The following is a 23,095-nucleotide window of genomic DNA, read 5'->3' as shown; positions in this document are numbered from 1 at the left end:
GGGATTTTATTCAGCTGTGTGGAAGGGGCCTGAGTCCAAAGCGCAAAAGTAACTTATTTTTCATTTTAATTGATTGGGTGGAAGAGGAAAAGAGGGAGGCAAATCTTGCCCTTCTGTGTAGCTTCAGACAAAAACAAGCTGGCACAGCCTTTCCTAGCTTTTTTGCCATTTTGACCACATTCTGATGTCAATTACCTATGTGTGTCCATTTTCGTCTGTGAAATTTTGGAGGACAGGAGCTGGGAGTAACAGTGTGGTTTAGAGTACAGCTGTGAAAACTACAGAGCAAGATAAGGACAAGTGTGATCCTCCCCTGGTCACCGCTGAAACCTGGGGATCCAGGCTCAACGATGAATCCAGGATCACACCCAAGCTGCGAACCTGCTCCTTCAAGGGGAGTGCAACCCCATCCAGCACAGGCTGTAACCCTATACCCTGTTCGGCCTTGCGACTGATCAGGAGTACCTCTGTCTTGTCTGGATTCAATTTCAATTTGTTCGCCCTCATCCAGACCGTTACAGCAGCCAGGCACCGGTTCAGGACCTCGACAGCCTCCTTAGTAGCAGGTGGGAAGGAGTGACAGAGTTGGACATCATCTGCATACAGATGACACCACACCCCGAAACTCCGAATGATCTCACCCAGCGGCTTCATGTAGATATTAAACAGCATGGGGGACAGTATAGAGCCCTGTGGAACCCCACAAGTCAAAGGCTGTGGCGTTGAACAGGTGTCCCCCAATAACACCTTCTGGGTGCGACCCTCCAGAAATGACCGGAGCCACTGTAGAACAGTGCCCCCGAAGCCCATCTCCGCAAGACGCCCCAGAAGGATACCGTGGTCGACGGTATCGAAGGCCGCTGAGAGGTCCAGGAGCACCAACAGGGACACACTCCCCCTGTCTAGCTCCCGGCGCAGATCATCCACTAAGGCGACCAAGACCGTCTCAGTACCATGTCCCGGTCTGAAACCAGACTGTGCTGAATCCAGATAATCCGTGTCTCTCAAGAATACCTGGAGTTGTGAGGCCACTACGCTTTCCATGACTTTGCCCAAAAAGGGGAGATTGGATGTATAATACAAGTATGCAACTCCAAATTATTGATAATATATCCACATTTGCAAGGCTTGCTAAATAAGCTGATTTTCCTTTTTATAAAGTACAGCTGTAGCATCTTCCGCAGAGTCCCTGTAAACACTGCACAACAGATCTATATAAATGTCTAAAACAGCCACTGGGGGCCTTCCAGTCAGGCCCCATATCCTATGATCTGATCACATATTTTCTGTGTATCCCAGATTATCTAGCAGTGCAGACTCATACAATCCAGTTTAAAGCAGTAAACTTGGGATCAGTTACTGGGATATAGGGCCTGTCTGGAAGAGATCTTTGTCACGTTCATAAATCTTTAACTGTTGCCAATTTTTGTGACACTAGCATTGAGCTAAAGGCACCCTGTTTGGGGCTGGGACCCACAATTTAAGAAGCAGTGCCCTAGCACACTGCTTCTTAAACTGTGGATCTCGACCCCAAACGGGGTCTTCTAAACTCAATGTAGGGGTCACAAAAATTGGCAACAGTTAAAGGTTTATGAATGCCATCCATTTACACAAACCTGTTAGCAACAACTTGCAGTGTTTACAGTGAACTCTGCAGAAAATGCTTCACCTGTACTCCACAAAAATGGAAATCAGCCTGTTTAGCAAGCCCACAGACATGCAGCCCCAAATTGGTCATGCTTACTAGAGGGTCTTAGCAGTTGTAACTTTTAAAAAGTCAGTTTTCTTAACTTTGCTTACAGCCACATTTGTTTTCTCCCTCATTCTAGTACTCTTTTCTAGGCTTGTGCAACCTGGGTAAACTGTGATCCGTTTCGGTGTCCCGGATTTTGGGACACCATACCCCACTTCCAGAGAAGGAAGAGTGATCAACCTGGAGGTATCCTACCCTGGGCTTCCTTTTAAAAGCCCTCTCTTTTCTCTTGATTTGCAGGCCCTGGAGTGGTACCTACCCCCCCCCCCCCCACACACACACACTTTCCTTCTAGTGGCTGCCTCCCTCCCACACTCCACTTGTAATCAAAGACAGCCAGTTTTTGACAACCACTGTTCTATTGCGGCTGAAGAAAACATGGAGGCTGGGCCCTTGCCATTATGGTCAGCTGACCAAATCAAACCAGCCGGATTAGCCAAAGAGAATCAGCCAAATCAAATCCATGCACAAGGCTACTCTTTTCCATTTCCTTCTCTAACTTGCCAGAGAAAGAACAGATCACTCTTGCCAGAAGTCTGAACAAATTACTCACAGATTGCTTTTGAAATTAGTCTGAGACCAGCTGAGGACTAGGACTGTATGTTGCTCACCCAACTTTGCAGAATAATAGGAAGAATCTCTGCTATGATAACAACTTTTCAAATCTCTGTGTAGAGGTCAAAATAAATACTAATTCTACTTTTTAAACTTTTTAATAATGTGCCAGAAAAGTATCAGGATCAATATTGGGGGACCCAGAGTTTAAGAAGCAGTAGCCTAGCTCACTTCTTAAACTATGGGTTCTGGCCCCAAATGGGGTCCCTTTAGCTCATGCCACAGTAGCTTATATATACCCCCAAGGACCATCCTCCAGAAGAGTTGACTTGTTGCATTTTGTGAAACACTTTTCTGCTCCCAGCAATGCCATCTTCAGAGAGGTACCACAGCTAGCAGTAACTAAGTGGCCAGCTAGAGTCCTGAGGTGCATCTACTCTGTAGATTTAATGCAGTTTGTCAATTGCCATGGCTCAATGCTATGGAGTCATAGGAGTTATCGTGTGGCAAGGAACCAGCACTCTTTGGCAAAGAAGATTAAAGACCTAGTATAATTCCTAGAATTCCATAGCATTGAGCCATGGTAGTTAAAGTGGTGTCAAACTGCACTAATTTTATAGTGTAGATGGACCTTGGGACTCTAACTGGCCACTTACTGCCATGCTGCAGCACCACGTTTGATTGTTAAGGTTGATGACCCATTCACTTTTTAAAAAATCACATGGATCAAGACAGCAGCCGGCTTTTTTGGTCTCTATCACCTTGTATGATTAATGGGATAATTTGTGATCAACACCAGCATTCAACATTTATAACCCCATCACCGGAGTTCAATTTTGTCCCTAAACAACAAGGAACACATTTCGGTCTAAGCCACTACATGTTATGAGCACTTCATTGTAATATATGGTGCAACCCCCTTATCAATGGATTCAATATATAATAATATAATAAATAAAACTTTATTTATATACTGCTCTTTCTCCCCTAGGGGACTCAGGGCAGTTTTCACAAGTAAACATAAAACATATGGAGTTTCACTTAGCCATGCTTCAACCCTTCTCCCAGAAGATATTTGTGGACAACTCTAGGTCCTCCAATGTGATCTGATGGTATGCTTCTGGCTCAAGTATAGCCAAGCATATCAGGCTTGTTATTACCCACTATTTTGTGTATCTCCCATGGATATGGCACCATACTGTATTACAAAGCAGATGTTAAGGTCTTACCTCATCACAATTTGGGGGCAGAACCTATACATGTAGATGTGTCCATAAAGCTTCAGTTCTTTGGCAAATTCTGATGCCAGCAATTCATGCAAGTCAGCTGGGAAGTAACGCAGGGCATTCTTCAAAGCCAGCTGCCAAGACAGAGAAGGAAAAAAGGGCAGTGATAGTGAACCTAAAGGTGACTGAGTGGGTGGTTATCACAGCTAATTAAACATTTGCATCTTATCAGGCTCAATGGGAAAAATGCCCAGATGCTAACAATGTATTCAAGTGCACTGACCGTAATATATACAAGGTTCCAGCCAGCAAATGAGGTAGTGCAGTATTTTGGATGAGATCTTTTCACCTTTCAATAAACACACTGCACCCATTCTCTGGGAGAAACAGAACTGCAGGCAGAAACAACTTAGTTAACCAACACTCTTGGAGCATCATTATTATACCCAACTCCAAATGATGCAGAATGTTCCCTTGCCAGCTTGACAGTAGAACTTTGTCAAGTCAGGTTTGTAGCCACATGTCATGCTGAAAATGACACAAAAGGTTCAATGCAGGCAAAATAAGCTAAATGGACCAAGAAGATCACCCAGGGCTGTGCCAAAGAAAACACAAACTTCTCCGTTCAATATTAAAATGTGCCAGACAGAGTTATTAAACAGCCAGGATTGTACAGGCCTGCCCTTTTGGAAGGTTGCCCAAAACTGAAGCTGTAAAGCCTGTGTGTGTGTTCAAATTAACTATTTTTGCTACTAATGTGACTTTATGCAATGCGGTAGAGACTGGAATTGAAAACAGTCTCATCTGCTCTAATTGAGCCAAAACTTGCCCCTCCCCCCACAACTTTTCACAAATGAAAATCAGGACACGTGTGGCCAAACAAGATTAGAGAGTACTAATGGGGGCAAATGTTACAATTGCAGAAGAACAAACACATGGGAGGAACACTAGAGAAAAAATTCACTTTAAATCTGGTTTCTGCCTCCTGAAGAATTCTGGGGTTTGTAGTTTAGGGAGGAGCCTTTAACAGCCCCACTAAACTACAAACCCCAGAATTCTGCAGGTGGCAGAAACCGGATTTAAGGTGGATTTTTTTCTTTAGTGTGATAAAGTGTAAAAACCACTGAAAAAGTGGGGTGTCAGTGGATTAGTTGGAACTGTCCCTGCCAAATTCAGACAGTTGTAGTTAAGTCTATCTGTGTCAAGATCCCTGTCTGTTTAGGTCAAACATCTTCAACTCAGCATGCTCCAGATGTTGGAAAACAACTCCCACTCTTATGCTGAATGCTGGGACTTGCACTACCACACATTTGGAGGATGCTGCATTGGAAAAGACTGGTCTAAGCATATAAGTAAAAACATGCTGACATACAGAGGACTCTTATAACTCTTACAAGCAATACATAAGGGCAACAGATTACCTCACTGGATTATCCCAGTCATTCAATATTCAGACAAAGAAAGAAGTTGGACTAAAGCTGCCACAATAACTAACTAGCATGGATAGTCTAAATAGTAGCCCCTAAATGTAACTTTTCCAAGCTCTGTTTTTATATCAGTGACATCAGCTCTGTAAGAAAACACAAGGGAAAGAGGGAGTGAGGAAGAGAGAGAGAATGCACAAACTGAATAGATTATTCTTGGGATGTGATATTGTGTTCCTCATCACTAAAACTTTTCTAAGGAAATTTCTAAAGTCTTAATTCCTTAATTATAGGAGTTAAATCACAAGTGATAGGACATGCATGTTTAATAATTTATGGCACTACTGCATTCACACTTTCTTGTTAGTTATTACAGATAAATAATAGTTACCAATTATACCAACAATATCCTGGAAACCTGCAGAGTTTGTCCAACAGGCAAACTGGATACATTGTGCCCTTGATATCTGCCAGGATTTGGGTGCAAAAATCAATGCACAGTAAAATCCCATTCTATACAATTGCATTGAAAAAAGTGTCCCTTATATAAAATTGCAAAAATAAAGGTTTGTTTCTACATTTATTAAACATATAGCTTTTCAAGCCACAGATGATTTTAATATTTTCAAACCATGAATGCAGAATTTGGATACTATGAGCAGACGATAAAGTCTTTTTTTGTCAATAGGTTCATGAACTACCAGCATTCTCAGCTGTTTTCAGCAGGATCTTAATGGCTGAGTAGAAGGAGAATTCAGGAGGTGTAGTCCATAGACAAATGCACACATCGTTGAAAATATGATGGTGCTGGTAGACTGGAATGGGAATTGTGTGACCATCCAGAAATTGCTGGATTACACTCCCAGGATTGTTCACTGCTGGCTATGCAGATAATGCCTCTGGAAGCTAGTTGCAATAACATCTGCCCACCTCTATGATAGACAGTTGGGATCAGAGGAACATTAAATGCAGAACATATTCATTTGATTTTAATGATGTCTTTTATATTTTATTGTCTTAATTGTTTAATTAGATTGTCATATGTTTATTGCATTTTAAAATGTGTTTTTACCTGATTAACTTTGTTTTATTGGGCCTGGCACTGCTTGTAAGCCACCCCGAGTCCCTTTGGAGAGATGGTGGCTTAATATAAAGTTATTATTATTCATGGGGACTAACATTTATCTATGGAGATTCTGTTTGAACATCTCCTCAGTCCAAATCCATTTTAGAAGTAAAAAACCATCATAAGGGAAAGTGGTAATGAGAGTGAAGTTTTCCATCACAAGTTAAACTGAGCAAACCCAGAAGTCACAGTCCTTGTCACTCAGGTGGTATGTATTGTCCTTATTTCTAAAGATACTGCTAAACACAAGAACTATTTGTGACACCTGATAACAGCAATGTGCATGAAATAGATACTTGTCTATTTCAATTATGGTTCTTATTTCCAAATATGTAACTATATATATAAAAAGGATCATATGCTTATTTCATGCAATCCTCACCTCCCCACTACACACACACACACACACACCACATGTAGTGTATTTCGTCTTTTATGCCAGTGTGTTAAAGAGCTACCTGCTATGGCTGACTTCTCTGGCTGAAGGAGTCTGCAGTGCCTTTCATGTTCCTTGATTCGTGTTTGGGCAATGCTGCATTTGGTGGTCCCTATGTAGACTTGTCCACAGCTGCATGGTATCCGTTAGACCGGTGGTTCTCAACCTGGGGTTCCCAGATGTTTTTGGCCTACAACTCCCAAAAATCCCAGGCAGTTTACCAGCTGTTAGGATTTCTGAGAGTTGAAGGCCAAAAACATCTGGGGACCCCAGGTTGAGAACCACTGTGTTAGACTCCTGCAAAGGTGAGAGGATCCCTCTTGTCCTTTGCTGAATGTAGCATTTGTTGAATTTTCTTAGTGGTTTGTAGATAATGGTAACTTGCTTTGTCAAAGTGATCCACATTTATCAAAGCAGCACAGCTAAGTCTTTAAACTGCAACAATTTTTAAAGAAATCCTACTATTGGCCAGTTCACAAAATGATTTAAAATGAGGGCAGGGATACTGAATGCTTGTTTAAAGAGAAATACTTATTTTAAATGAATCTTCTACTGTGCACTTTCTTCCTGAAGTAAGCTTGCCAAGCCATAAGTGACTCTACTGGAAAGGGAGCCTGTTTTTGTATTTATTGAAGTCCTTGAGGCTTATTTGTGTCATTGTACCTGTCTGCCAATTAGATCACATCTGTTTGAGCTATGTTCCTACAAAATGGTGTCCTCTGAGAATAAAATGATGTTTATCATCATTTCAGATACAAAATAGGGAAATTAACTTATCAATATCAATTTCAGCCAAAAATAATGACCAAGGCATAGTGCACGATTTCCTGTTTCATCTTGGAACTATCACTAGAATTCATCAGCAGAGGATCTTTGCTTAACTCATATTAACTGAATGAATAAGCAGGTGGATAGGAGGCATAGAATGAAATAGTTCAACTCCTCCAGGACCTTGGAATTTATTTCTGATTATCAAAGCAAATGTTTCCTTGCAATCTTGCTGATGTGGAACGAGAAATGTCTCCAATTTCTGCCTTTTAAAAACAGTACTAGGTGGGTTTAGGCAAAATTCCAGCAAAATTAATTACTCTCATTGCTCAATAGCTAAGGAATTCTTGTAAATGGCCATTCCTAGATGTGCGGCACTCAAAGCTTTGGCTTGGGAATCCAAAGACATCTACACACTATTTTAAAGCCCATTTAGGCAAAGATGTCCCAAAATAGTTTGTTATATGAGCCAAAGCAGCAAATAGCATCTTTTCCCCAGATTATGGTGCACCTCTTCCAAAATCAATTTGTATTCAATTCCCACAAGTATATCTCGCAAAAACACAACAGCAAAGTAAGCAAGCAAAAACGCATTACCTATTCATGATCATTGAGCCACCGGAGCTTCCAGTGGCACAATGGGTTAAGCTCTCATGCTGACAGGACTGAAGACTGACAGGTCGGAGGTTCGAATCCGGGGAGAACGTGGATAAGCTCCCTCTGTCAGCTCCAGCTCCCCATGTGGGGACATGAGAGAAGCCTCCCACAAGGATGGTAAAACATCAAAACATCAGGGCATTCCCTGGACATCGACCTTGCAGACAGCCAATTCTCTCACACCAGAAGCGACTTGCAATTTCTCAAGTCGTTCCTAACATGAAAAAAGAAAATCATGAAAATAATAATAATAGTAACATGAGTCAGCGACCTCACTTTGTCCAAGAGCAGCCTTGTTCTGTTTGGGTCTCAAAATCCAGATGTTCTACTGCTGCGACCACATACTAAACTCCAACAATGCAGCATATCCAATGAGATGACCTGAGGGCACCTATCCCTTTGGGGACATTCCTGTTCCAATCCCAGAATGTCCAATTTTATAAAGTTAGACCATAACTTCCACACTAAATTTAAGAACCATTATACTTGCAGAGGAAGGAACTGGCAAACCACTTCTGAGTTTTCCTTGCAGAAGACAACCCCCATGAAATTCATGGGGTCACTATAAATCAACAAATGACTTGAAGGCCTGTGTACACATCCATACAAACACACAAAGGTTTTATTCTTTCCTGTTGCTTTTCAAGAAGTTAACCTACACCCAACATCCATTGTTCTAACCAAGAGGCACAAAAACTCTCAGGATGTCTTTGCTGTAGTCACATAACACTTTCATCAACTAACCTGTTCCAGTATGGTCTTTCTACCAAACTTCTACCATTGTTATCAGTATAGTAAGGACACAAAAGCTACTTCTTTTAGTGGACATTTAATGTGTTTCTCAGTAATGGCCAGTACTAACAGGGGTCACCATGCTCAATACTTTATTATGCTAGATAGTTTAATATGTGCCTGGACTGCCCATTATGTTTGTTGGTTCATATTTTAGATCCTTTCAATTGTTTGATTTTATTGGATACAAGCCTGAGATCACTAGATATTTGTTGTTCTGTGCCTTCAGGTCATTTCTGATTTATGGTGACCTGAAGGGAAATATATCACAGGGTTTTCTTGGCAAGATTTGTTCCATGGGAGTTTGCTTTTGCCTGAGAAAGGTCTCCCATTGGGTTATCATAGATTACCAGCCGCTGTTAGGAATTGTGGGTGTTGATATTCAAAACACTTGGAGGGTCGAACTTTGCCCATGCCTGCACTAGAGCATGGATCTACTTTAAATCTGCCTCCTGCAGAATTCTGGGGTTTGTAGTTGAGTGAGACCCTGGACCTGTCTGACTGAGCAAATTATCTCTCCCTAAACTACAAGCCCAAGAATTCTACAGAAGGCAGAAACTGGGTTTAAAGTTGACCCATGCTCTAGTGTGATGAGGTCCATAGAGAAAAAAGAGAGAGATAATTAGATAGAGAAATAGATAGGCCGGCTGATGATAAATAGGTATGCATTGTTATTTTGTGCCTTGAAGTCATTTGTGATATATGGCAACTCCAAGGGTCCCTATCACAGGGTTGCTTGGATTGGGAGTGTGTGCTTGCCAAGGGTCAAGAAATGGTATGAACACTTAAACCCCTATGTCATGCTGGTTTTCATGTACATATACTGTCATCAAAGAGGAAATGCATCAACCTGAAAGGGAGGACCAAACAAAACATGGATTTGCTTTAAAATGTGCATCTGCTCATTTGTATAGATGAAAATGTACCAAAAATTGCAATTTAAACAGAGACATAATACATTTCAAAGTCTTGAGGAAGATTATCCTGAGTATCAGTATTGCTGAGTAACTTCAACCGCCTGCCCACGATTCAATCTTCTGGTGAATTCTCATTTTTGAACTTTTGACTCAGCCCTTCAACAGATGACAGTATCCTATGACCCATTCAAAGAGAAGGCTGTCTTCTGTAAAGGAGGATACATTGCCATCCTAACTGCTTCCAAAGAATGGGAGTTACTGATGTTTTATAGTCTTCATTTGTCTCCACTGACCACATAGCTGGGCAAGAGTATCTGAAAATCCTGTGGAAGTGGATAGCAAGGTTGACTGTGACTTGGAGCAGCTTCCAGGACAGTGGAACACTGAAACCATTTCAGATTTTAGGCCAAACCTTTTAAGATGCAGCCCAAGGTGATGAATGTATTTTGCACCTAGGGGTCAGCACCATGGATAGCTCTTTTGATTTAGAATCAATGCCGCACATACACTGAAACCACTACCTGCCACTAGCAGATCAGTGCCTCCTTCTTGAGCAATGCAGCCATTATTCTTAACCATGATTTTGAAAATATTTACCCAAAACAGTTTTTTGTATGGCATTCCTGTACATCAGGAGTATGTTAGTGCCTTCTATGTAACCTCCTAAATAACTCCCATCACACCTCACTGCTGACTGTATAGCCACGGTAGTCCATGCTCTGGTTACATCCCATATAGACTACTGCAACGTGCTCTATGTGGGATTGCCTGTGAAGACTGTTCAGAAGCTTCAATTGGTCCAATGGGAAGCAGCCAGATTACACACAGGAGCAGGGTACAGGGAGCATACAACCCCCCTGTTATGCCAGTTCCACTGGCTGCCAGTCTTCTACCAAACACAATTCAAAGTGCTGGGTTTAGTCTATAAAACCCTAAATGGTTCTGACCCATCTTGCCTGTCCGAACATATCTTCCTTTATGAAACATCTTGGAAATTAAGATCTTCTGGGGAGGCCTTGGTCTTGATCCCACCCTTTGCAGGTATGGTTGGTGGGGACATGAGACAGGGCTTTCTCAGTGGTGGCCCATTGGCTGTGGAACTCCCTCCCTAGTGACATCAGATTAGCCCCCTCCCTCCTGATCTTTAGGAAAAAAGTGAAAACTTGGATGTGGGACCAAGCATTTGGATAATTGATTAGTGCAATATGTGAATATGGAATGGTGCAATGATAACTGAAATGGCCTGGACTACAATATTGGATAATGTGATTTTAATCATTTTAACAGTGATATGTTTTTAGCAGTTGTTTTAATGTATATGTTTTTTAATTTGCTGGGTATGTATTGTATGTAATGTATGGCATCGAATTCTGCCTCTATGTGCACCACTTTGAGTCCCCTTCAAGGATGAGAAGGGCAGAAGATAAATATGGCAAATAAATAAAAAATAATAATAAATATGAGTGGGAGGTCAATATGAGGCCGTTGTCCACAAATAAACATTCTGCCTCCAAAAATGAAATTATGTCCCGTTCCTCAAAATTCTAGCATTACAGAGAGGGAGATATGGAAAATCCTTCACACTTACAACCCTTGTGTTCTCATTCTGTAGCTTGGGGGGGGGGGGGGGGTTGCATAAACACTATTTCTAAATGCTTGACTGGAGTGTTAAGTGACTGCAGTGCTAGAAATTTAGTGATGGGGTGAGAATTATTAGGTGGAAGATGTCCTCATTTAACCCCTTCTGTAGCCACCCCACACTGGCATCTATGAATCTATCAGACTCCAGCTTCTGGTCTCATGTTACAGCATTGGTGCTTTAATTTCTGACGTATTGGACCCTTTTGCCTTTTCTGTAACCTTGAACTAGACTGCTGGCATTTTTCCTGGCAAAGTATCTTTTAAGAAATCAATCCACTGCTATGGTGCACACACACACGTGTGTATATGTGTGTGTGTCATAGAGTTGCCTGTGGAATTCGCTCCCCAGCGAAATTAGATCAGCACCCTCCCTCCTTTCTTTCAGATGAAAACTGAAGATGTGGTTGTGGAATCAGGCTTTTGACTAATGGATATAACAGCACCTGAACAGTGTATTGGACCAGACGACGATTGTTATAATGGAAATGTTTTTATGATTGATAATTAATGTTGTTTTAATGTGTTGTATGGTATGATATTATTTTGCTTTTATAATTGTAAGTATTGCGGTATCGAATCGCTGCTATTGTGAGCCGCTCTGAGCCCCCCTGCAGGGGTGAAAAGAGTGGGGTAAAAATGATGTCAATAATAAATAAATAAAATAATTGCCTGTTACCTTATGAATTTCATGGATTTTTCTTAGGCCAGGAATACTCAGAAGTAGTTTTGCCAGTTCCTTTCACTGAAATATAGTCTACTGCACCTGATATTGCCTACTACTAAAACAGTGTACAAAACTGAGCCTAGTGAGTATTGTATATTCAATGACCCCAATGCAGTGATCTAAGAGAGTACATTCCTCTGCAGTTTGACTGCTAGTCCTCTCCAATGTACACAACTATGTTCTTTCCCAGGGGAAGGCTTTTCATTAGAGAATTCACTTCCCTTTGACATATTACTGCAGAGGCTGGTTTTGCTCACAAGAAAGAGCTTTGGCAGACAAGTTAACATGGCCTTTTGACTAATTTGCAGGAAGTTACATTTTCAGAGATGAAAGCCTCTTGGCTCCACATATCAGTTCAAAACACGCTCTGTTTAAAACACAAAGATGAAGTGCATGTTTGATGGATGGGCAACATCATATAGTTAGCAAATGAATATACAAGATGAGAATGATGCTAGCAGCAGCAGCAGATGGAATATTACATATTAAATCAATAATGTGAAGAGCTTGTGAAGTGCTGTGAGGGTTTTAAAAGAAAAACCCTCACACATGTGTCCAAAAGAAGTATCAATCTTACCAAATCAAACAGCCAGTTGCATTCAGCTCCCATTTTAAATGTACAAAGTCTGAAACTATGTATGGGAAACACAAGGTGAGCAAAATGGGACCTGAAGCTGTAGACATTTTTAAATGCCCTTTATCAAGTTAGTTTTACCAAGTTATGCACTTTGAGACAAAAGGTCTTGGATGACACACACTTCTTTGACCCATTTCAAAATGACTTCAGAGCAGGATACAGAGTTGAGAATGCTGTAGCCCCCTTGGTGGATGATCTCCGCCTCAATATTGACATGGGGAGTGTGTCCCTATTGGTGCTTCTAGAGCTCTCAGTGGCCTTTGATACCATTGACCCTGGTATCGTTCTGAAATGCCGGGGGGGGGGGGGCGCTGGGAATCAGGGGTGCTGTACTGCCATGATTTCGGTCTTACCACTCAGGCAGGTTCCATATGGATAGCTACTCCTCAAAAAGGAGCTGAAATGTGGTATCCCACAAGGTGCCATTCTTTCCCCAATACTTTTTAATATTTACATGAGACCACTTGGAGAGATCATCCAGAGGCATAGGGCAGGATGTTATCAGTACACTGATGACAGGCTAATATATTTCTCCATGCCTTCAAAAGCAGCTACAGCAAAGAATAGCATGTCTCCTCCGAATGAATGCCTGGAAGAAGTAATGAGCTGGATTAGGAAAATCAAATTGAAACTGAATCCAGAAAAAACAGAGGTGCTTGCCATCAAGGGCCCTAATCTGGGAATGGAGATGTATCAACCAGTCCTGGATGTGGACACACTCCCCTGAAAGACTGTGTTCACGGCTTAGAGTGCTCCTAGGTCCACCTCTCCAAATGTCAGCCCAGGTAGATGTGACCAGGGGCGGCTCAAGCATTACGCGAAGTAAGCCGTTGCGGAACACTTTATTTTGCCCTGGGGCGCCGCGAGCGAGGGACGCGGGAAGCTAGCAGAGGCCAGAGAGCCTGCTGCTCCTCCTCCTCCCATCCTCCTCCTCTGCCTCCACTAGCAGCAGCAGCAGCAGCAGCAGCAGGGTCCCTCTTCCTCCCCGCCCCCGCCGAGCGGCGCAGCCTGCTGCTCTTCCCTGGCTGCTCTTGCCCTGCCCCTGTGGATGGCCCCTCTCACTGCCGGCGCCCCCTGTCACTCCAGGCTTGAGAGGGAGACAGGGGCGGGGACAGCTCAGCTGGCCACCACCCCCCGCCAGTCTCCCTGGTAATGGGGCCTTCCGTTCCTCCTCCCCGCCCCCCCCCATCCTCCGTCCCTTTCTCTTCCTCCTCCTCCTCAGGCCGCGCCACTCAAAGATGCCGAGGGCGAGGGGGGAGGAAGAGAAGGAGGAGCGGCAGGCTCGGTTATCAGGGAGACCGGTGGGGTGGTGGCCAGCTGAGCTGTCCCTGCCCCCGGCTCCCTCTCAAGCGTGGAGTGACTGGGCAGCGGCGGCAGGAGGGCCCATCCATGGGGGCGGGGCAAGAGCAGCCGAGGGCGACCTCTCCCACCGACCTCCTCACTCCACTCCCAGTCACCCACTCCCCGTGAGTATATGGCAGTGTAGAAGGAGGTTTAGGGCCCTTCTGCACAACGACATAATCCAGAATATCAATGGCAGGGGTTTTGGGGGGGGGGCGTGCAAAAACCCCAGAGTTGAGTTTTTTTTCTTATTTTCTTTTTCATATTATCTGCTTTGAACTGGATTGTCACAGGGCCCTTCCAGGCAGACCTTATATTTCAGGATCTGATCCCAGGTTGTCAGTTTATCCCAGATTATCTGGCAGTGCAGACTCATATAATCCAGTTCAAAGCAGAAAATCTGGGATCAGATCCTAGGATATAGGACCTGTCAGGGACCTTCCACACAAACATATAACCCAGAATATCAAGGCAGAAATCCCAAAATATCCGCTTTGAACTGGATTATCTGAGTCCACACTCAGATAATGTGGGTTTTTCTGCCTTGATATTCTGAGATATGGGGCTATGTGGAAGGGCCCTGAGTCTACAGTGCCATATAATTCGGTTCAAAGCAGAGAATCTGGATACAGCTGTGTAGAAGGGGTTTTGGACCTACACTGCTCTATAACCCAGGATCTAAACCCAGATTATTTTCTTATCCCACATTAATAAATAAAGCTTATTATTATTATTATTATTATTATTATTATTATTATCATCTGGCAGTGTTTAAACCAGTTTAAAGCAAATAATGTCAGTTCAGATCCCAGGGTATAAGGCAGTGTAGAAAGGGTTTTCAGCCCCTTCTATGCTGCCATATAAAATACAGATAGAATCATAGAATCAAAGAGTTGGAAGAGACCTCCTGGGCCATCCAGTCCAACCCCATCCTGCCAAGAAGCAGGAATATTGCATTCAAATCACCCCTGGCAGATGGCCATCCAGCCTCTGTTTCAAAGCTTCCAAAGAAGGAGCCTCCACCACACTCCCTCCGGAGCAGAGAGTTCCACTGCTGAACGGCTCTCACAGTCAGGAAGTTCTTCCTCATGTTCAGATGGAATCTCCTCTCTTGTAGTTTGAAGCCATTGTTCCATTGCGTCCTAGTCTCCAGGGAAGCAGAAAACAAGCTTGCTCCCTCCTCCCTGTGGCTTCCTCTCACATATTTATACATGGCTCTCATCATATCTCCTCTCAGCCTTCTCTTCTTCAGGCTAAATATGCCCAGCTCCTTAAGCCGTTCCTCATAGGGCTTGTTCTCCAGACCCCTGATCATTTTAGTCACCCTCCTCTGGACACATTCCAGCTTAGAGTCAATATCTCTCTTGAATTGTGGTGCCCAGAATTGGACACAATATTCCAGGTGTGGTCTAACCAAAGCAGAACAGAGAATGGGGAGCATAACTTCCCTAGATCTAGACACTAGGCTCCTCTTGATGCAGCCCAAAATCCCATTGGCTTTTTTTGCTGCCACATCACATTGTTGGCTCAAGTTTAACTTCCTCCCCACGAGGACTCCAAGATCTTTTTCACACGTACTGTTCTCGAGCCAGGCATTGCCCCCCATTTTGTATCTTTGCATTTCGTTTTTCCTGCCTAAGTGGAGTATCTTGCATTTGTCACTGTTAAACTTCATTTTATTAATTTTGGCCCTTCATCTCTCTAATCTGTCAAGATCGTTTTGAATCCTGCTCCTGTCCTCTGGAGTCTTGGCTCTTCCTCCTAATTTGGTGTCGTCTGCAAACTTGATGATCCTGCCTTCTAACCCTTCATCTGAGTCATTAATAATCCTGAACAGGACTGGGCCCAGGATGGAACCCTGCTGATGGCACTCCGCTCGTCACTTCTTTCCAGGATGAAGAGGAGGAAGCCTTGGGGAGAATCACCCTCTGGGTTCGTCCTTTTAACCAATTCCAGATCCACCTCACTGTAGTTTTGCCTAGCCCACATTGGACTAGTTTCCTTGCCAGAAGGTCATGGGGGACCTTGTCGAAGGCCTTCCTGAAATCCATGCTCTGCTTTGAACTGGATTATATGGCAGTGTGAACTCAGATAACCCAGTTCAAAGAAGATAATGTGGATTATCTGCCTTGCTATTCTGGGTTACATGGCAATGTTGAAGGGCCCTTTGATACTTGATGAATTGCACTTTGTTATGTTTGCCTTAGGGTACCCATAAATTGGAAATGACTTGAGGGCACACAACAACAACAACAATTTAAAACACTTTAATCTGATCAGAGGATAACCTTGTTAGTCAGATAATGTAACAGAGCTGCTTATTTGTGCTCCAGCTGCATTTACTTAGATGATTGTTAGTTAGGAAATTCTGCCTCAAATGGATATTTTTGTACTGCATGGCCATCCAGCCATAGATATAGATCTATATGATTCTCTCTCACACACACACATATGGAAGATGTAATATCATAGATTTGAAAGGGATCCCTAAAGAAGAACAATGATATGTTGCATGTTCCAGAGTAGGCAAACCAGACAATCTCCATATCAACACTGACAAAGAAACAAGAAATACTGTTTACCCACAAGCAGAAAGGCATTACATAGATTAGAAACCAACTTTCTCATTACTTTCTTTTCAAGATCACCAGATCACAGCAACGTGTGGCAGGGGACAGCTAGTGTGTGTGTGTGTGTGTGTGTGTGTATGGATGGCATAGGCCAACTTTGGCCCTCCATGTGTTTTGGACTTCAACTCCCACAAATCCAAACAGCCAGTAGGAAGTCCAAAATACCCGGAGGGCCAAAATTTGTCCATGCCCATATGTGTGTGTGTGTGTGTGTGTATCGCAGTGATTGGTTTGGGGGGGGGGGGGCGCCAAAATATTCTTTGCTTACCATTGAAAATTACCTAGGGCCGCCTCTGGATGTGACAGTCAGGAGTGCTTACTAACAGCTTCACCTGATACACCAGCTGTGCTCCTTCCTAGATTTGGAAGATTTGGAAGTCAAGGTTGGACTTCTGCACAAGGGGCTACCTTTGTACCAAGTTCAGAAAGTCCAATTAGTTCAAAATACAGCAACCAGACTGGTTACAGGAACATCTAGGGATTAGCATATTATGCCTATCCTAAAGTCACTCCATTCGCTGCCAATTAGTTTCCAGGCAAAGTACAATGTGTTGGGTTTGACCTTTAAGGCCCTACATGGTTTGGGTCTGGGTTACCTAAAGAATCTCCTTCTCACATAGAATCCACCCCACACACTTAGGTCCTCGGGAGGGGGGGCATGATGACTATGGAATGGCCTGCTGGTTGAGCTCCGACAGCTGGATCACCTGTCGAAATTTAAAATATAAGTGAAGACCTATCTCCTTTGGCAGGCCTACCCAGGCAGTTTTAATTGTGAATTATAAACTCTAAAGCCTGTTTTTGTTTTGTGTGTTTTGAAACATATTTTATGGAGGTATGTTTTAATATGTGTATTTTATGAAATGTTTTTAAATGGTTATATGTTTGTTTATGTTTTAGTAGTGCTGTAACCTGTTTTGAGTCATGAGGAGAGGTGGGCAAGAGATAAACTATTATTCTTATTAAAAGGTAACAAAGAATTTGCAGTTGAAAAAGCCACACATTTCCTGTGCTGAATGCATTGTTAGACCAGGACTTCTTAAATCCTTTTCACCTGCAACTCCTTTCTGCCTAAAAAGGTTTTCGTAGAATCAGAGAATGATAGAGTTGGAACAGTTTACAAAACCCAATGTGTATATTAAATAGGTATAAAAAATAAACATTTACTGATAATAAATCAGCATTTGCAAGACTTGCTAAACAGACTGACTTGCCTTTTTATGGAGTACAGCTGAAGCATCTTCTGCAGCATCCACTGTAAACACTACTTGTTATTGCTAACAGATCTGTGTAAATGGGTGCTGTTCAGAAACCTTTTACTGCTACCAGTAAGAATGCACAGTATAAGAAGCATTATGTTAGACAACATGCTCGCTTTAAAAAACACACACCACAACATAGATTTCTAAAAAGTGCAAGGTCCAGTAATGCATGCATTTTAAAAACACACACACAATCCATACAGATATACGGGGTGTGTGTGTGTGTATATATATATATATCCTTTTAAAACCATATTCACATGAAATGGGCACAAAATGTGCTGGGCTTTGGAAAACAGACATAATCCTTGCATTTCAAATGAAGAGCATGCAGGAAAAAAGTCCTGTAACATGGAACATAACACATTAACATAACTGAATTTTGAAGTTAACAAATGGTTGTTTCTGCAGCACGAGAGCAGCATGGCAAGCCCTCTCTAATTGGCAAGGTGAAGAAAATGTTTTCTGGAGACTGGAAATGAGAGAGCAGAGAGCCTTAAGCTTCAGGGGGTGAGAAAATAAGATGGGGGATGTTGCTGTTTGAAGCCTCAAGCAACAAAAGAGCTCAGAAGCAGAAGGAGCCAGGAAATGTATATGGAAAAAGCCTGGCAGATATCCTTTACTTTATCCAAGGAGATTAAACTTTGGATGGAAGAAAGAGCTCTTCCGAAGATCCCAAAGCACACAGAGCTTTGTAAATCTCTCATGAAGGCTTTCTGTTATTGCCAGATGAAACCAAAATATGGGAACACTTTAGGGTTATTATTACAAATATAAATTGGGAGGAAAGTGATGCAGATATTCAGCTTTGATCCTCAGCTTATATTAACTGGCATATTTCTCATAATATAAAGCAAGCATGAGGACATTTTACTATTTTCACTACTAAAACGGCCCCTACTATTCCAATAAATGATACTACTACCTTTGACCCTTTATACTACTAGCAAAGACATTTCCTGAACCCCCTGTTCTTCAATATATAGGAGGAAAGTTTGCAAGAACAACAAAATTAGGGGGGGGGGAAGGGAAAGGAAACCCCTTGGACAGTGCAATGATTGAGCCTGCTTAATGGACACAGAATGCTGGCTGAGCCTAAAGTAATATTAATACCAGGGTTCATTTACAGCTTAGGGGAGTAGTTGCCTGCTCAAATAAAATGAAAAGAGATGGTTACACAACTGAAGAGCAAATCATTAACCCAGCTGCTGTAGCCTGTGTCTCAGCTGAATATCCCAGTGCCTGATTTCCCTAAAATATTATTTTATATTATATTATATCCTTGTAGCGGTTTCTCTTTATTAGAAATACGGTATGTTCAAAAAGATTGATGGCAACCTGTTTTAGAAATCTAAGTTAATCTTCTCCAATTGGCATGAACTGTTGCAGAGACTTCCTTCTCTGCCTTCTCCCTCCCTAAAACCATGCAGGCTGACACTAAAGTTGTGTATGTCTGCTATAGGAAGAGTAGATAAAGCAGACACTGAATTTATTTAAAGAATCTCTTGAAATGTCTGGAAAAGTGGAACCGATCTATCCTGCTTACCCAAAGACTCTACACCCGTTCTTTCAATCCCTTATCATGATTATAACTGCATAGCAGATAACTTGGAAATATTTTGCTCTTAAAGTCTAAGTTATTAGTTTTGAGCAAGCACTACATCGCCTATGCCAACAATAGGCAGATCCACTCCATTGCTGCCCTGTGGCATAATCAATGCCATTGATCAACTATTCCCACTACATATACAGCAAATCCTCCAAACTGGAACATATGTAGTCAAGCATAATCAGATCAAGATCAAATTGGCCAACTTTATTAATGAGGGGAAACAAACAAGCCTGGAGATGCTGCAGCTCTCTGCTTTTACCTGATTCTTGTGGGAAGAATGGCATTTCACCCTTTCTCTCTTCTCCTCCTTATGAGGTCAGCACAAATGTACTGCTTTTGGGCACCATACTGTGCTCTAATTTTAAAGAACTAAATTTCTAAAAGTGAAATAAAATAATATTGAGGTCTTTCTTCTAAGTGACTCAAGAACTTTGCCTTTTGGAGGTTGGTGCACATGCATAGAAGAGAAACAAGAAAAGAGGGGCCTCTCCTTTTTGATATCTTTGCTATTTTTCCACGTTGCCATTTATGACAGTGAGTTACCTTCCTGGACTTTGGGAATTCTGGAATGCTGGAAATACAGGTTGCCTTCCACTGGGTTTTATCTGACATGTTCCCAGAGAAGAGGAATACCAATGCTCTCTTACCTTTTTTTCCTGGACAGTGAGGCTGGGGGTCCTGACCGGAGCATGGGGGATCCCTGCTGTTCGGCCTCTGTTCTCAGGAATTGGGTACAAGGGGAGCCCACCACAAATTTCTTTCAAGGTGGACATGACTTATGATGCAATATCCTCAGCAGCAGAAGACAGTTCAGAGAGGAACTCTCTCTAAGGGAAGAGACCTGGAAATTATTCAGCAGGAATTGTAGCAATACTCAGAGGTGACCTGTGGTGAAAGCAGACTATCCTCTCATTTTTGTGTGGGCGTGTCTCCAACACACTGAAGAAAAGGTATTTTGATTGGCACACAATCCTATTGGTTTCTCCTGCCACCTCCTCCTCAGGAATCATTCACAGCTCCAACTGTTTATTCTCTAGTTGGTTTTGTGCATGAGGTGAACTTTCCCCTTTGAAACCAAATTTGGCCTGTTCCTGTACTTTGTGCACATTGCTACAAATATTCACTGTCTTCAGCCCATTATGGATCCTGGAGTTCTTTTGAAAGAATATTTTAGAGCAAAGCATATCCTTATAATGCAATACAAACTTATGAATGAATATCTAGATCTCTCTTTTAATTTGCTTTGAGCTTTTCTCACACACTTCTGGCCCTTTCTCCCAGATTATTTATTCATTATATTGTATTTATTTAAGAAACATTTGTTTGAAGAAATCCCCAGAACAAGTCCAATCATCAGTTTTATTTTAAATCACAGTCTCCACCTGCAATTTGTGTGAGATTGTTAGTCAAAAGCTATCTATGTTGCAGATCAGCCAGAAATTGATGGTTTAACTGATGATTGAGAGAGAATTGTGAGCTTTCCTGTGGCACAAAGTGATGGGCCCTCAACTCTGGGATATTCAGGTCAGGGAAATGGTGGTTCTCTCTGTGAGAAAACTGGCTTGGAAAGTACAGGGCTTCAAGGGCATTCAGGGGAGTCATCAGTAGCAACAGCAGATAAGGAATCGAGTGAAGAGCTGAGTGATAAGGAGGGTTCCCAGGAGAAACCACCTCTCATGGAGATCAACAAAAGTCTTTGTTTACAGATCAGAGCAGAAAATAGATTGTGTTGTTCAGAGAGATTACGTGGGAAAGTCGTGGACAAAATTCATGGGAAATAAAATGATGTCATGGGTGTCTATTAAATAACAAGTTGTTTGCCTTAAGGTCAGTTCAGGCAATTTAGGGTTTGAGTAAGAAGCTAACCCCGGGTTCCCTGGTTCTCGGTTCAAGTCAAGCCTTGGTTTTGCATTTAAATACCCTGGAGGTTTACTATGTTCCTGTTCTTGTATTCCTGGTCAAATTTTTACTAGTCATACCTTCTTGCTTGTGGACTTATGCTTTACCTGTGATTTCCAGCTGAGATTTACCTGATTTATGAGATTTGGATTACTGTTTGGTTATCATCTGTTGCTAAACCTTTTTGGATTATATATCTTCCTTTCTTATTTATGATTTTTAAAATATTCTTTTTATATGTTTTTACTATAAACTATTTGCTTATATTATTGGACTCTTGTGTGGTGTGGTAGTCATAGGTGTTTCCAAGCCTGGAGCACAACACTCTAAAGCAGTAGTTCACTATGGTTCCCCAGGTGTTTTGGTCTACAACTTCCTAAAATCCCAGCCAGTTTACCAGCTGTCAGGATTTCTGAAAGTTGAAGACTAAAACATTGGGGACCCATAGGTTGACAACCATTGCTCTAAAGCAATATAACCTTTGCCTCCCACCTGCCCCAGTTTGGCAGGGATGGTCCCTATTAACCCTCTATTATCCCACTTTTAAAATGTCCCTGTTTCTCTCTCCTCCCACTTCTACACTTCGTATCCATCTTGCCTCAGTTGTTGCAAACTGAGTTCAAAAATACTTTGTATTAACTTAACAGGGTAATAAATGTGTAGATGTTGGTGCTAGATACCTCTTGCTACAATGACCACTAAATGAGATGCATTGCCATAATGTGACATTACACCTCCTTTGTCATTAATAATTCCTTTCCTCGTTAGCAACGTGATAAAAATGCTAATTTTGGTAGCAAACCATGAGAACAATTGAATAAAGAGATTTTTTTTAAAAAAAATCAGGTGAGCATCACATTAGAAACAAAAGAGGGTTAGGGTCAGCAGGTGGCTTGTGGGCAAAACTTTGACCATTCCTAATATAGGCAATTAATACTGAGTGAGATTGGCTGACAGTATGGACCAGTGTAGTAAAGTAACTTTTGAGGTTCTCTGAAACTAAGCTGAAATTAATGGTCCATTCCAATTTTGAAGGTGGATTGATTTTGTGCATGTCTGTGTGCATATATATATTATCAGGTTGGATCATAGAAGTTGTGCCAGGAAAGCTTCCAGTTTCCTAATACGTTGCATACACATGAAGAGAACATCTCTGTAAGAAATCCTGTGGGGATCTCAGCTTGTACCTCAGCAAATGGCAAGACTGAATCCAAACAAGGGGTGCTTCTACACTGTAGAACTAATGCAGTGTGACACCTCAACTGTCATGGCTCAATGCTATGGAATCATGGGAGGTATTGTTTGGTCAGGCACCACCACTGTTTAGCAGAGATGGCTACAAACCTTGCAAAACTGCAACTGCTATTAGTCCATATTTTTGAACTATGGCATGTAAAGTAGTCTCAAACTGCATTAATACGACAGATGACTCCCAGGTTCAGCCAGGCAAGCAAACATGCAAGAACCTAACCTAGCTTCTGGTATAAAAGCATTACATGGGCAAGGAAGGGTCCAGCAGCCTCACAATTGGGCTTTATCTTATATCTCCCAGACACTTAGCCCAAAAATACCTCAGGGAGAAATATGTACAGTATAATGAAATATCTTTATTGATCAAGGAATTAAATCACAAGCATTTAGATGGAGTGTGTATATGTATGGGGGGGGGGGAGAGACAGATAAGCCTGTTATCAG

At 42.1% G+C, this 23,095-nt stretch overlaps 1 protein-coding gene across 2 annotated transcripts in view; it reads right to left on the bottom strand.

Moving 5' to 3' along the window:
- Window positions 1–20,422, bottom strand: part of UROC1 (urocanate hydratase 1) — a 69,970-nt gene extending 49,548 nt beyond the window's left edge. Inside the window, exons 1-2 of one of the 2 annotated variants that reach the window (XM_060766210.2) lie at window positions 20,149–20,422; window positions 3,538–3,668 (exon numbers count right to left, since the gene is read on the bottom strand). In XM_060766210.2, the coding sequence (XP_060622193.2) occupies window positions 3,538–3,668; window positions 20,149–20,274 (257 nt within the window). In that variant the 5' untranslated portion in view covers window positions 20,275–20,422. Of the gene's footprint in view, window positions 1–3,537; window positions 3,669–7,885; window positions 8,019–20,148 lie in introns of those variants that run through there. The other variant, XM_060766211.2, reaches the window with a different exon arrangement.
- Window positions 20,423–23,095: the final 2,673 nt, after the last annotated feature.

Source organism: Anolis sagrei, chromosome 2 (genome assembly GCF_037176765.1).
Source record: "Anolis sagrei isolate rAnoSag1 chromosome 2, rAnoSag1.mat, whole genome shotgun sequence".
NCBI lineage: Eukaryota > Metazoa > Chordata > Lepidosauria > Squamata > Dactyloidae > Anolis > Anolis sagrei.
Note: the sequence above shows the minus strand (reverse complement) of the source record. Positions and strands in the feature narration are given on the sequence as shown.